At 43.8% G+C, this 14,787-nt stretch overlaps 2 protein-coding genes across 6 annotated transcripts in view; both read left to right on the top strand.

Annotated features, from left to right (window-relative positions):
• The window catches only part of DNAJB14 (DnaJ heat shock protein family (Hsp40) member B14), a 30,819-nt gene extending 25,611 nt beyond the window's left edge, over positions 1-5,208 (top strand). For 2 of the 4 annotated variants that reach the window (XM_075500625.1, XM_075500626.1), the window contains one exon: positions 2,582-5,208. In XM_075500625.1, the coding sequence (XP_075356740.1) occupies positions 2,582-2,706 (125 nt within the window). In that variant the 3' untranslated portion in view covers positions 2,707-5,208. The remainder of the gene's footprint in view (positions 1-2,581) is intronic. The other 2 variants (XR_012775561.1, XR_012775560.1) reach the window with 2 other exon arrangements.
• Positions 5,209-8,000: 2,792 nt separating this feature from the next.
• Positions 8,001-13,736, top strand: LAMTOR3 (late endosomal/lysosomal adaptor, MAPK and MTOR activator 3). Of its 2 annotated transcripts, none has more exons than XM_075500627.1 (7): positions 8,001-8,070; positions 8,730-8,780; positions 9,038-9,072; positions 9,886-9,944; positions 10,858-10,991; positions 12,071-12,134; positions 12,875-13,736. In XM_075500627.1, the coding sequence occupies exons 2-7, from the start codon at positions 8,772-8,774 to the stop codon at positions 12,946-12,948; spliced, it is 375 nt and encodes a 124-aa protein (XP_075356742.1). In that variant the 5' UTR covers positions 8,001-8,070; positions 8,730-8,771; the 3' UTR covers positions 12,949-13,736. The 2 variants fall into 2 exon arrangements, with proteins under 2 accessions (XP_075356742.1, XP_075356743.1); XM_075500628.1 differs by lacking the exon at positions 8,001-8,070 and adding an exon at positions 8,366-8,504.
• The last annotated feature ends 1,051 nt before the right edge of the window (positions 13,737-14,787 follow it).

The raw sequence follows: 14,787 nt of genomic DNA, 5'->3' as shown, positions 1-14,787 counted from the left end.
GCAAATCATCAGCAATTTTAACCTGCTACTCTACTACCTGTGGCCATTTCTCAGAAAATTAAAGGCTACAGTGAATTGATAATGAGCAAGAAATTGCTCTAAGTTAAGGACAAAAGCTAAATTTCTGATCTCTTCCACATTATTTTATCATGGCAATATCTTGTTTCCCCAGGTGCTTTTATATAAATAAATAAATAAAACAAAAGCTTACATAGGTGTTTGCAGAGAAGGAAAAAAATAATCTGCCTTGGATCACAGTACATACAAACACTGCTTTTCCAGGTGACCAAGGACACGCAGCATGTCCTGTAAAACATCGTAAGCTGGAATTCAGTGCTTAATCTTTTGCTAGTGCTGAATAATTTTTCTCCCTGGACTTGGTAACTTGGCTATATCAGGCCTTAAAAACAGGTCTTATTTTAGTTTACCATCTATTTTTCTAATTTAATGTTATACAAGGAGCTATTTTCTTTCAGAAGCCTAGAATTCAGTGTTAAAGCATAAAAATACTGAATAGCCTCGGCCATCTCCAAATCATCATCAATTTTAACCTGTTATTCTATTATCTGTGACCATTTCATGAGCCTTTCATGGTCTGTGAGAACAGCGCTCCTACAATGACATCAGTGTTGAAACCAGATGGTTTCAGCTTCTCAGCTGGTAAACTTCAGTAATAGCTTACTGGATAAATAATTTGTTCATGAACTGTCAGTAAACTGACCAGAAGGAAACAGAATGCTCTTCTCTGAGTGAAATCATGTGTTCCTGCACAACTTTACTCTCTGCAGTCCAGTGGTGCCAAGCCTTTCAGCTGAGATGGCTCCTTAGCTTCTCCCAGTTGTAAAAGACAGCCTAGCATCACAGCTAGTCAAATGCCTGAATGGGGCTGCACGCATTCATTACAGTTGGCCTGTCGTATACAAATACAAACTGCGTGGCCCATGCATAGCAGGCCCAATGCTTCCTGGAGGCTTTATGCTCCTTGCTCGTGAGTACACGTTGCTTATGCGTAAGAAAATCTCTACGGTTTTACAAATTGCCCACAAGAAAGAACTGCAGGCAGAAAACTGTGCTGATGGGTCACATGTGTGGAAGAGAAACACCAGTACTTTGGGGGGAAAACTTTCAGATTATTGCCCAGAGTACTAGATTTGATCAGAATAATTTTTCCCAGATTTTTCAAATAGACGAAAGCATCAGAGAATTTTGGGGTATAATTCATAAGCAAATATAAAAAACTCTTGCATTTTTCCAGCTAGGTTGTCCTTTGATCATCTTGAAACGTTTGAATATGTTCACTCTTCATGAAATGAATACCTAATTTTTCATCTACAAGTGGTTGCTAGATGAATGATTGGTAATCTTATAATAAAATAGTTTACAAAAATGATCGTGGTTGTTAACAAAAAATTAAAGACAAGATATAATCCAGCACAATAAAAAGAGGACATATTATTTGTACATTTTTTCAGCGGAGTGTAGATCTGGAAGGATAGTTTGCTTTTATTGACCTAGTCATTACACTTGGATTTACTGGCATGTTATATTTGTGTCTCCTGTAATATATTTACTGTCTAAATATCTTTGAAAAGGTTTGTGCAATTTCCACCTGGAGAGGGAAAGAGGAGAAGGAATACCTTTCCCATTTTTCATCATTTATTCTTGATGTGCTTACTTTTTTAAGCATGAACAGAGTCCTGGACAATGCAAAGAGGCCCACGATTCCATATGTACACATTTACTGGAAAAAATGTGATGACTTAGAGAAACATCTGACCCTAGTATAAAGAAGAAAAATAACCCAAAGGTGGTGACTGTCATATTGTTTGCTATTTGCAATTTATCAGGTAGTGAAAACTACCCAAATTGATTTTGAGAAAGCGGCCCCTAATAGATTTTCCCTATTTATAGAAACAGCTGATTTTGCGGTTTTAAGGATTCAAAATACCTGTTGTGTGTTGGATCTCCTTGACAGTAAAAATCTTGCCAGTGTTGATTGACATTTAAGAATGCCTTGCTAATCCATTCTGAGTTGAAGGGCTGAAAAAGATTTTATAGAATTAAAATGCTCAGCAATGTCAAGCTATTGAACACCAGTATAATAGAGAGAGCTCTTTTATTAATACCTCGGAACACTGGCAGTCTGAAGCAGCATCAGTTGAAGTAATGGGCTTAACATTCAGAATTGACTTTTGGGCACAGACAAGACACTAGAGCTGTCAATAATATTATGCAAGACCACTGAGTGTGGCCTATATTCGTATTGTTTAATGAGGTCTGACAGAAGTAGTGGGGGGTTTTTTGTTTGTTTTTCTTTTTTTATCAGGTACTGCTGTGTGAAGTATGAGGGTGCAGGAAGGCTGTTTCCCTGCTCAAAAAGATGAAATGCTTGTGAAGATCCAGCAAAGGGAATCTGTAGCAGTGCTGTTTAGGTGGTGTCTGTGGGTAGTTAGAACAGACAGAAGGAAAAAAGGGTGAGGATTAAACCTGAGGTGTTTTGGACAGCTCTGAGAAGAAATGTATCATGTGCAAAGCATTCGGTTTTTAACCTGAAAAATCTTTTCTCTTTTTTTCATTAAAGAAACAGACTTACTTTATGCAGCAAAAGTATATCGAGATGACCGTCTCCGAAAGAAAGCAGACTCCATGTCCATGGACAACTGCAAAGAATTAGAACGGCTGACCAGCCTCTATCGAGGAGGATGAACTACAATTATACACATACATCTTTACGTATGCTGTTATCTCTCTTGTAAATTAAGAAGAGATTTAGTTTCACCGTGAATGCTGGAAAAGAGGGGTGGATGTAAAACTCTACTGTATAGCTGTTTCCAGAAACCCTATGCTGAAATATCATTTAATGGCTTCTTTACCTACTGTGAAATATAGGTAACTTTAATTGTCTAGATTTTACTTCAAAGCTTCTGTGAATTCTTTCACCAGAGAGAATAGCTCAGAAAGGATGCTATACTTGTAGAGACTTAGTCATAGTGGTTCTCCTCTAACATATTTGCCATGTAAATATCTGTGGAAAGAACACTTTGTGTATATACGAGTTAAATGACTTTCTATTTAAAATCTCAGAAATTTAGTTCCATACAACATTTTGTCTCACTGATGGAATAAATAGTATGATTACATCACTCCTATTCAGATGTCAAGTGTGTGGAGTTGAAACAAGAATTTTTAATATTTTATCTCTAACTCTATGTCAAATCTTCTAGGTTTACCAGCTTAGAGGAACTTGGTATTTTTAAATATAATGGCATATATTCCTAAATATCTGTTGGGGTATATTGATCTGGTGTAGAGTAGCAGTTAGCTGTTGTAGTTTTTTAGCGTTTCTAAGCAATGCTGAGAAAACTAAGAACTACGCTAATCTCTTTTCAAAGTAAATATTTGCAAATGCTGTACAGACCATTATAAGCATTGCTTTTAGTACTTGCAACAGTTTACAGCAGCTCTACCATTTGGTATTCCAGTAGTAGTAAGTCCATACGTATGGTTAAAATGCATCCATAGCTTCCTTAATTTTCACTGGAAAGGTAGAGGAAAACATGCAATAGTAAAATCTTAAAGCTCAAAAAAAAAAAAAAAAGGCAACCTAATTTTTTTCCTGGGAGGCTTCCATTTTCTTACTGTTTTTTTATTTCAAGCTAGGTCCCAACACTGATTCCTCAATGGGCACCACAAGTGGAACAGGGAAATATTGCTGAGGACAAGCTATGTGCCTTTCAACACTTTTGCCAACTATTTAAATGCTTTGCTAGTTTGCAGTATGCTCCTATGGCCAGAGCCGTATGTCCTGGGGCGGAAGAGGTAGGGTATGTGTTTCTCTGGACCAGAATGTTGCTGGACTGACTTCCTAGAAATGAGCAAACATACTGTTCGGCTCCTACATACAAGACCACGTAACTCAGTGGCCGGTACGTGGAAACTATATGTAGCCACACCTGCTGATGCACAGAGGTGTTTTGAAGCAGCTAAGTACAATGTACTTAAAGTTTATTGAAAGTGGGTTGAAAATGTTTTTGGGTTCAGTAGCTGATGTTTTTACATTTTAACAGTGCTATGCAGGAGAATGTTTCTTCTATTTGAGAATGCCACGTGGCCTGTAACAAGGGCAGTATTTTTTGTTTGAGAAAACTGCTATCTTTGAACAATGTTATCAGTTTATGTGGAGCCAGGTTCTCCTCCTAAACTGAAAGTTTAAATACGTGACTGACTTCATTGGAATTCCTTCTGATCTAGAGCAGAATTTGACTTTAGAAATATGCTAAATGCTATTGCTCTAAGTGACCCAGAAATCATTTTGCATATATACCTTTTCTAAACTGTCCCACTGGAAATGTCCTCTATTGAATTGGTGTAACATGAGAGGGACTAGCTGCAGGCTTTTAACTAAGCAGCCAAACCAGCATTCAAGGTGGACACCAAAGCTTGAGGCACAAAGCAGAACCAAAAGCTGCTGAAACAAACAAACAAAAAAGGGTTGCTGTACTGGATGTCCTTACTAAGATTATAGGAAAAGTGTGCAGAAGTAATGGAAAGGCACCCAAATGTTGAAGTTTGCAATAGAAATTTCTGGAGAAAACGTGATTCCCCGGTTTTTGTAACTGTCCAGAATGTATTGTAATTATACTAATGAAAACAAACTATCAAAGTACATATTGGTACTCCTGTGTCTTCTTAATAGAAGAAAATTGTTCCAAAGGCTTTAACAAGTACTCAGGCTTTCCCATTCACAAATAAGTCTGAGCTTGCAGGTGATCTTTTAGTTAAGGGGAAAAAGGATTCAGCACACATTTGTCAAATAACCGGAACAGTGAAGTCAGAGTGAAGAGATGGTCTTAGCAAAGCTGCTTATAATAATCGGATGGGTTATGTCTGCCCGCAGTTACTTCGGCTGCAGCTGAGAAGCAGGTAAATGGACGGATGTTGAGCTGTGTTAGGTTGGTTAGATTGCTATCAGTATCTCAGCAAACTGGAGTAACACAGTGGCTGTGTCCTATGGCAACGCAGATGTCCCAGCAGTTTAAAAGCGAGACCTACGCTGCTACATTTCATTGGATTATCCATTGTAATTGCCATTTTCAAAGGAGGAAACAATTAATATGTTTACAGTGCTGGAAAAATGCTACTTAGCATTTAACATTAAGTAGTTGCACACTTTGAAATATGCAGTAGTGTGCAGAAGGATGCTCTTATTTCCTGTAGCATAAAGATCAACCTGCTTTAAATATGGCCTGCAAACATTCTTTTAATATTCCACGTGGGTGTTTCTCTCCTCGTGATTGTTACTTTTTTCTGAAGTCTGAAGGTTTTTTCTTCAGAAATGTCATTATCTTCCCTGGTTTTGTTGAAGGAATCTGCTGGAAAGTTCAGAACGAATTTTCTTATGAGCAAGATGCTAATTGAAGAGGGTGGAGTACTTGAATCTTTTCAGATGACCTTTCTTCAGAAGGTGAAGTTCTCATTAAAATAAGATATTGGAAAGAAAAGGGAAAAACAAAACCAGTTTTGAGCAGCCCGACTAAAAATCCCTCAACTTTCCCAGCTACCTAGAATTAACTCCTTACTCTTTTCATTTAGTCATTACCTGTATTTAATCTAGAACTAAAGATAGCACAAGCATGGGTTCTTGATTTCTCCTTTAAAAAAGCAAGCAGGAAAGTGCTGCAAAAAGTCAAAAATCTTGGCATGACGCTTTGACGTAGCATAATTAAAAATGGAGATGATTTGCATCTGCTGAAATACAACATCGGTATGTGTTCTATTTATGGAGCATCCTGAGTCACAAGCGAGTTCAGTGTTCACATCTGATGAACACTTCCCTACAAGTTCTCTAACTGTTTAGGTAAAACAAGATTAAATTTGAATTTTTTACTTTTTTTAAACAGTCTTGATACTTTTACAGGTTTCCAAGAAAAGGTAGAACATTATAGTCACTAAAATGTAACAGATGCATTTAAATAGGCAGCAGAGACAACTTTAAATTATATACATTTTTAATATCATTTTGTAATGAATGCTGCAAAAAGGATTAAAACGGGAGGCCAAGAACATGTTTTTTTAAGGTTGTTTGGTCCATAAATTTCATTCATCCCCTAAACAGTTGTTATTCTTTCTTCTTGTAGATCTGTCAAAGGGAGCAGAAAGAAAATGTAATAGTAAGAGCAAACATTTTGTTTTAAAAAAATCAGTTAATATACAAATTCCTGAAGCTGTAACTTTAAAAAGTACTAGCTTCCCAGTTGTCTGAATCTGTCTAAAAATAAATAAAATAAAAAAAAATAAACCGAGTGCAGTCAGTTTTACCAGAGGAAGCTTGGTCATAACGATCCATGGCGATTGGCAGTCAGAAGCCCTGGTGCTGTATCCTCCATCTACTAACAATTTACTGCAACCTTGCAAGCGCCACCGATCTCTGTGTGTTGCTTTCCCCATGCTCCTTTGTAAAGCAGTGTGTGGAGAAAAAGTACCGTGTAACAAATGTAAAATTTTGTGCCATATTTGCCATATGATCAAGATACTTTCAGGAGCAAACAGTACAAATGTAATAAATACAGGAAAGAAATACGCCATTGTAAACCCTCCTCCCCATACTTCTCTTCTCCAGGATAACTGTGAGACTTCTCAGTCTGGAGGAACTAGGTCTGAGTGTCAAGATTTCTCTGGATTTTTAGAAATAATATTAAAATACAATGTTTCGTTATGATGTTATCCTTCATGCAGAACGTGCTTTTCCCATCAGTACTGGTTTGCTCTGTGTATAGAAAGGCTGTCATTGGAACTGGAGACAAAATTCCCATTAATATTAGCCACACAGGAGCCATCCCATAGATACTTTTGCATAGCTTTCAGTCATACTCAATGTGACAGGGAAACAAGTAAAATTGATCACCAAGCATCATGCCTACAAATTTTAAAAAGCTAGTTGCATTTTTAAACATTTTTAGTGTATGATAGGGAATATTTTAATAAATGAGTGGACCAAGGTTGCCCCAGGTAGCATTTTCAAAATGCTAACAGAAGCTCACACAAGAATTTTGTGGGGATCTCTTTAGGTATCCCTCTAGTATGACCAAGTCCTTATCAAATTGCTGTGTCTGCATGGCTTGGATTGAGAAGGAGGTATGGATTCTCAATATTCAAATAAATTTGCCCTTTTGGATGAGCTTTTCCTGTGTTACTTGCAAAAAAGTGGCTTATCTCTGGCTGTTTCGAGCTTTTTTACAATTTCACCAGACGTATGCATTCAGTAACAGTAGCAATTTTCAGGTGAGCATCTTTCTTTTTTATTTTAATTAAGGTCCAGCATTGGCATCTAAGCAAAATCTTCAGGTATCACCAGTGCTCGGCACGTAGCAGCTCTTTTTTAGAGAAGCAGCACTGTTACGGGCTGAGCAGGGTCGGGTTTTCTTGCCGTCTACCACTAGCGCCCTGGATTCCGCTACAAGACTTTCCAGACAGACACACGGTTACATTGTTACCCTGTGGGCATCTACTGGATGAATCTCTTTTATTTCTTCACCTTAGCTGTTAAATTGTTAGCTTGCAGGTCCATGGCTCGATGGACTAGATCCAAAAGTATGGGTGCGTTTATGGGAAACGAGCATCACTGGAGGAGTAAAACTAGGTGTAAATGTACTCGGCAGAAGGGTTGGGGTTTTTTTCGTTCCTTCAACTTAAATTCTGTGGGTTTTTTTTTCTCCGAGACTGTGCTGCCGTTGCCCCAGCGGTGCCCAAAACCGCATGAGCCAAAGCCTCACCTGTCAGAGGGGAAGCGCCTGCGTGGGGCCACCGAAGAGCACAAGGCTCCCCTCCCCTGGCTAGCTCCGCGGTTGCCATTGACTCGCTGCTCCTGCCCAGCAGGCAACGGGCCACGACGGCTGCCTCCCCGCCGCTCCTGCCGGCTGCGGCAGGCCCAGGCCCAGGCCCAGGCCCAGGCCCCGGCGGCAGGGCGGAGCCCCTGTAGCAGAAAGCCTGCCCTCCGAGTGTGCGTGCCGGCCTGGTGTGCGTGGAGCCGGCGGGACGAGGCCTCTCGCGGCAATCTCCGAGGGGAATTCGGTAAGCCTCGGGGAGAAACCCCGGCAGCTCGGGCTCCCCTCTCAGCCCCGCTGTCGCCCTTAGCGACAGGAACTAATGCCGGCGTGTGCCATCGCTCCCAAGCACGGCCTGAGAGAACGCCCTACGTTAAGCATTACGCACAGCGTGGCCTTCGAAGCGCAGAGCGCGGCCTCCGCCGGCAGCCCAAAGAAGGCCGCGGCCCCGCCAGGCGCTCTGCCCGCCCTCTCGCTCGCCCCTTCGGCCCCGCCGCCGGCGGGACCGATCTGGCGCTGCCCGGGCGGAGAGGGCGGCGGAGAGGGAAGCACTTCCGGGTTCGGGAGGGTGGCGCGCCGTCATGTGACAGAGGCTTAAAGGGGAAGCGGCGCCTGCGGCGGAGCCGTGCGGGTGGGTGCCGAGGGCAGGGGCAGCGCGCGGTGCGCTGGCCGCGCGGACAGGTAGGGCGGGGCGGGCAGTACCCCCCACCCCCGGTGCGACGGTGGTCTCGGCCCAACCGCTCTCCCTTCCCGGGGCGGGCGGAGGGTGGCCTCTACCATGGCAGCAGGGCGGGGGGAGGCGGCCGGGCCTCAGGGAGGGAGCGCGCCCGCCCGCCGCTCTCCTTCTTCGCGGCGGGGGCCGCTCCCGCCGCGCCGCGGGTGACCGGGCGCCCTCTCGTCTCGCAGGCCCGCGGAGGTGGCGGCGGCAGCGCCGGCAGGCCCCCAGCCATGGCCGACGTAAGTGCGGCTCCGTGGGGCGGTTGGGCGGCGGTTGGGGCGCGGGCGGCGGCCTCGGCCGGAGGCCTCGGGGGAGCGCCGGGGGGCGAGCGTCGGGCCGGGTACGTCCGGGGCGGCGGGGGGATCGGGGCCTGCTGGGAAGGGAGAGCCGCCCCGGAGCGGGCGGCGGCGCTGCCCCGGGCCTGCGGGGGAGCGGGGCGCTCCCTCCGCCCGGTTTCTGTGGGAGATGAGTAACGTGCCGCCGTCTCTGCCCGCAGGACCTGAAGAGGTTTCTCTACAAGAAGCTGCCGAGGTAACCGGCGCGGGGGCGCGGCGGGCCCGGCCCGGCCCTGCGGCGGGGGAGCGGCGGCTGCGGGCTGTGCGCGCTGCCCCCGCCCCGCCGGAGCCGAGCCGAGCCCGCAGCTGGGGGTGGCCGGGCGGCGGGGCTGGCAGTGAAGTCGCTTTGAAACGACAAAGGCGATTATCTGAACCCTGCCGGGCTGCAGGGAGCTGCTCGTTGCCAGCCCCCTTCGCTGTTACAGGAGTCGGCTAACCCGGTACGCCCGTTGTGGTGTTCAAATGGGCTGGAAGTCCCTTAAGATGAAGACAGCTGACCCTCTCACTCGCTTGTTTGAAAGGAAGCGAAGTGCGCTCATGAAGCGTGCTCCTCGTGTCGTAATGAGGAGTGGAAAAATCATTCCTCGTGACTCGGTTGCCTAATCCTTGATAATTCCCTTCTCGGTAACTGCTGGTTACTAGCAGCGTTAAACAGCTACAGTCTGAGACACCGTGCAAACAAGGTGAAGCTGGCACTCACTGAGTGAGGACAAGACGCAAAGGCTCGTGCTTGAGTAACGAAACTGGATTGGTAGCATCAGCCCTCTTTCTGAAGCTAAAAGTTCTGTGTGGTTTTCAGTAGTTTCATTTTGTATTTCTCTTTTTACTGCTCCAAGAGACCACCTGTACTAAAGAGAAGTCCCTTTCAGTTAAATATTACATTAGTGAAGGCATCAATTTTTTCCATATTTCCCCCTTCCTTGCACATTTATTTAGGAAAAAAGGTCTTTGCTACTAATTACTCTGCTTTTAAAATGGTGTCTCTTCTTTTTTTTTTTTTTTTTTCCAGCGTGGAAGGTCTTCATGCTATTGTAGTCTCAGATAGAGATGGTGTGCCCGTTATCAAAGGTAACTTCAGCTTCTCTGTGTCCTGCAACCAAAATCCTGACTGAACAGCAGGGGGTGGAAAAGTGCAGCAGAGTCTTCTCTGGTGATGCCCGAATGTCCAAAACTGAAGAACTAAATTAGACTTTTACTTCAAGTTCAGTAGTTGGTTATGTACATCTTAAATTTATCCTTTTGTTCATGTATGTGCAATGTCCCCAATAATTGTAGGCCACAGAAATATTCCTCAGCGAATAGGGTTGGAGTGGTGTAAGGTGCTTGTATCTTCAAGTCACTTGCAGGCTGATACAAAGTACTAGAGAGAGATTATTGGTATTCTCTTGGCTTGGCTGGTCTGTGCTCAGAAGCAATTGCATCTGACTTTTACACACATTACTTAATTTTGTTTGCTTTTTGGTACTGTAGTTTTTATCATATCTTTCAGTCTTTAAGATGTTTTTATGTTGTAAACTAGTTTAAGAGTACTGAAGAGTACTGGTTCGAGTACTGCAGTTTGTTTGTTTGGGTTTTTTTAATGTCCCAAAGTATTTAAACACCTAGCAGAACTTGCACATCTTCACCTGTTTTCATTCAAGTCACTCTGCTCCAGTAATCAGTTCAAAGGCTGGAATCGGTGCAGACAGCGAGGGACACAGAACCAAAGTGACATCAGCACAGGCTGTGCATTGTAAAGGAAAAGACTGTTTCTTAAGCATGCTAGGGAGGACGCTGGTATAACAAGCATTGATCATGTACAGATTATTAAATGATGTCCTGCTCATGAAGATTGTCCTGTACTCGTCATGGAAGGATGTTAAGATGTGTTATGTGTTCCCAAACACCAGATCTGCTTTTGGCAGAGCACTAAGCTGGATAAGGAGTTGTGATGCAGTCATAGATACCATGTAAAAATAAGAATTTTCTGGTTTTATTCCAGTTGCCAATGATAATGCTCCAGAACATGCACTGCGACCTGGCTTTCTGTCCACCTTTGCCCTTGCCACAGATCAGGGCAGTAAACTAGGACTTTCTAAAAACAAAAGTATCATCTGCTACTACAATACGTACCAGGTGAGTAGCCTCATTGTGGCCTGTTCTCAGTCACCAGAGCTGTTCCTGAGCAAGGGAGATGTGGTTTAAACTCTGCTAGATTTCCACTTGGCTGTAATTGAAGTATTTGTGGTTTATTTATTACACTGTTTAAGTGGCTAAGCTAAACTCTTGCACTATTTATTAAGCTTCTCTTATATTTCTTAAAATGGAGATTTACTGGTTGAAAATGGTGAATTTTTCTGAACAGGCAGTAATCGGGAATTTGCAGCAGGCGCTGCTCGTATGGCCTTCAGAATCTGTTAAGTAGGGTTTATATTCTCTTTTACGAACAATACTTGTTTATAATTAGTGACACCTGAAGTTAAATAAGCATGTGCAGCCTACTTCATAGCTGATCTTGCTGTCAGTATGACTTTGAGGTAAGAAAGCTTTGAAATACCACTCACATTTTTTTTTTTTTTTACAAACTGGCTATTTGTGTCCTGAAATCCACCATCTACTAAGTTTCTGCTCCTTCTCAAGTTCTAGTGGTCTTGAGAGCTTTTTATTATGGCTGCAGTAAACTGGCCAGCTATTTAGCCTGTAGTATCTAGCTTTGTTTGGAAAATAAATGGGTGGATGAGTTAGTTCACACACATTGAGTGCATTGCTTTGATTCTCTTGATGCTATTAGCTTATTGTTGTGCTCAAGATTCCAATTCCCTGTTAATGGCAGAGGAGATACTATTCAATGTATAGCAGTAGTTTAAAACAATAAACCTGCCTGCCCTCATGGTACCTGTGGAGGGTGTGGTCTCCATGGTGTACTCTGCTGTGTTTGCAGCTGAGTTAGACTTCAGGCGGATAACACTGCAGAACACAGGAGGGAGGGGAAGGCCAGGCTTTCCACGTGCAGCTTCTGTACTGTGGTGTGAGTTCTGTTGGTGTTTTTAACCATGGACCTTATGAAATGGATACACTGAAAAGTCGGCTCTGTGGCTCTTGCTCCGGCTTGTCCTTTAAACTGAGGCGGCTGCTTGTTTCAGGATTTATGTGGCAGAGCTCTGACATCCAACATGTGTTAGCTGCTGACTGAACACTGTTCTCTCTCCCTGCAGGTGGTGCAGTTCAATCGCTTACCTTTGGTAGTAAGTTTCATTGCTAGCAGCAATGCCAATACCGGTATGTCTTCAGATGTATTTTAAATGTTGCAGTATTTTAAGGCCCAAGTGTTTAAATAATTGAAAACAAATTACCCAAATTTACTTCAAGGTATATTAACTTTGCTCCTGCTATGAATTTTGTCAGCGTATTGTGAAGGGGAGAAGGGGAAGGTGTGAGTAAAAATTCATAGATTTTAGGTGACTTGCTGAAGTTGTTATTCTGTTAAAGCGTATTTCTCCTGTGATTAACCTTACCCTTGCTACGTGAGAGTGTTCACTGCACCGGCAGTGATTGTACTGTACAAACAAGTTGTTCAGTCTCTTTCTGTCAGTTCCAAGTTATGTTCTGCAGTAACATGTCATCTCAGTTCTGTGGGGTGGGGAAATCCTTCAGTGAGGCACCTGGCCTTGCTCGCGAGGGCATCGGCTAATGAGAGTAAGAGCAAAAGGCATTAATTCTTGCACAGCTGCTTGGGCCTCGGTAGCTGTGGGAAGCAGCAAGGCGACAGTGGAGGCAAGCAGCAGCACAGGGGAGAGCTGTGCTGCATGGTGTGCGCCCCTGCTGGTGCCGGGGCTGCAGGCAGCCTGCCCTGGGGGTGCTGCCCGCTATTCCTGTGGAGAGTGAGTAGCTCCAGTGAAATGTTTCATGTTTTGGAAGACACTGCCTGTGACTGGGGAGGGGAGGGAGCTGCAGGGACTGGAGAGAGGCTTCTCAGTTACATCGGTTGATGGGATGTTCTGTCTCTTCTCTCTTTCCAGGGCTGATTGTAAGTTTAGAGAAGGAGCTCACACCCCTGTTTGAAGAACTGAGGCAGGTTGTTGAAGTTTCTTAACGTGATGGTATAGCCGGAGCGCAGCATCCCTCTGCAGCCCAGTGGACAGAAAGATTCAATAATCCTCAGTCAAATAACACGTCTCAGAAGAAATACCACAGCTCCTTAGTATACTAAGTAAGAGTAAATTGTACATAGTACTGAATCTGAAATGATCTACTAGTGTGTTGTAGATGGATGTTACTTTAGGCCATGCTTCTTGTATTGTGCAGTACTGGAGAGACCACCAAAATAGCTCCCATGGAGTTTAGCTCAGCCAGCTGAGCCTGATCGGCACGATGCTGTTGGCTCAAATGAGCAACCCACAGATCTCTTGCTTTACAGGGAACCGGGCACGCGGTGGGGTTTATCCTCAGGCCAGCTACCACGACGCGTTGGAAAGCAGATCAGTTGTATAGTGTTATCAAAGACGTGGTTGAAAGAGTATTGTGAGAGCAAGTTTACTAGCAGTGATGTGTCAGTACAATCAATAAATATCCCAGCTTTCTTATGCGGGTGATACTTTGGCAAGGGAATGCTACTAATCTGGGTGCTAGCTGCCTCCTGCTTCCACTAAGAAGAAAGTTATTTCTATGAAAGCTGTTGCTTTAGGGGTTTTCCTGATGCCCAGATAAAAGCACCCGAACAACGTCTCACTTCTTCATGGGGTTTTTGTGTAACATGGTTGTGAAGATCTCATGTCTCATAGTCTTTGTGTGGGTTCATTGCTGGTGACACTCTCAGCTCATTTACCCTTAGGTTTTCCTAAGTAAATAAATATGAATAAAATACAGTATTTTTAAATGACAGAGCCTGGTCCGTTCTTCTGTTGCAGCATAATACCCTACAACACATCAGCTTTTCTGGGGAGAAAACGGGTCTCTTAACTGTTTGTAAATGTACAAAATCCAGGAGTTTACAGGCTGAAAACAAACCAGTGTCTCTCAGCTGGGTGATAAGGATGTGGAAGTTAGTGCTGACTGGCTTCCTATTGCTGGGTATTGATCCTGTGTTCTTCCCGCCCCCTCCCTCCCATATTCCCCTTGTGATGACTGCAGTGTAGACTTCCAGTGCTAAAAGCAAGCACTGCTGGTTTAAGGGAGAGCTCTTGGCAGGTCTCTGCCTCAGGCTGGGAAAGGGGGTGCCACTGCCCCTCACTTATACCTCACCCACCTTCAACATCAGGCAGGATGGGGGGAAACGGGGGTGCTGGACATGACTGGGAGCTCTTGGCTCAAAAGCACTCTTGGAGATTAAAAGTTGTCAGTCAACCCTTTTGCATTTAGACTGAGCTCCTGCCTTGAGCTTTCTATTGCTGGTCATTACAAAAGCAGCTGGAAACTGAGCCCCAAGGCGTCCCTGTGTGTATTTCTGGCAAAAAGCATTTGTGTTCTATCTAAGCCTACTCTTGCTCTTCGCTTCTGTTCAATTTGTCTGTTTGTGAGACAGCCCTCGGCTGGCCTAGGAAGCAATTCCTTTTACTGGCTTCAGTTGGTGATGCCATGTGCTGAACTTGCTTCTAACATTTTGTAACGCAGCCCGTTCACGTGAAAAAGGGAAGGCTGCTTTTGTGGTTACACTTCAAGCTTCATTTCCAAGCTGTTTTCACAGAACAGTGATGCTGTTAGAGAATATCGTCTCTCTCTTCCCCTTACGCTGCCTCTATCTCACACAAACTCATCAAAGCTTTTTAACTGGAGATGCCAGCTTGTTAAACCACTTCTTTAAGGGAAGAAGGACAAAGCTTTAACAATGGAGTACAGGAATACAGGAGACCCTTGGTAGTTTTATAATGACATTTTATTCAGAAAACAGTCTGTATAAAAATATGTACAAATATTTTGAATTTCTAAGTTGAAA

This window comes from Mycteria americana, chromosome 4 (genome assembly GCF_035582795.1).
Source record: "Mycteria americana isolate JAX WOST 10 ecotype Jacksonville Zoo and Gardens chromosome 4, USCA_MyAme_1.0, whole genome shotgun sequence".
Classification (NCBI taxonomy): domain Eukaryota; kingdom Metazoa; phylum Chordata; class Aves; order Ciconiiformes; family Ciconiidae; genus Mycteria; species Mycteria americana.
This window is presented reverse-complemented; position numbering and strand designations above follow the sequence as displayed.

Coding starts and splice junctions, on each gene's coding strand:
- LAMTOR3 (XM_075500627.1), top strand. Junction 9,073..9,885: donor CTCTACAAGAAGCTGCCGAG/GTAACCGGCGCG, acceptor TTTTTTTTCCAG/CGTGGAAGGTCTTCATGCTA. Junction 10,992..12,070: donor GCTACTACAATACGTACCAG/GTGAGTAGCCTC, acceptor CTCTCCCTGCAG/GTGGTGCAGTTCAATCGCTT.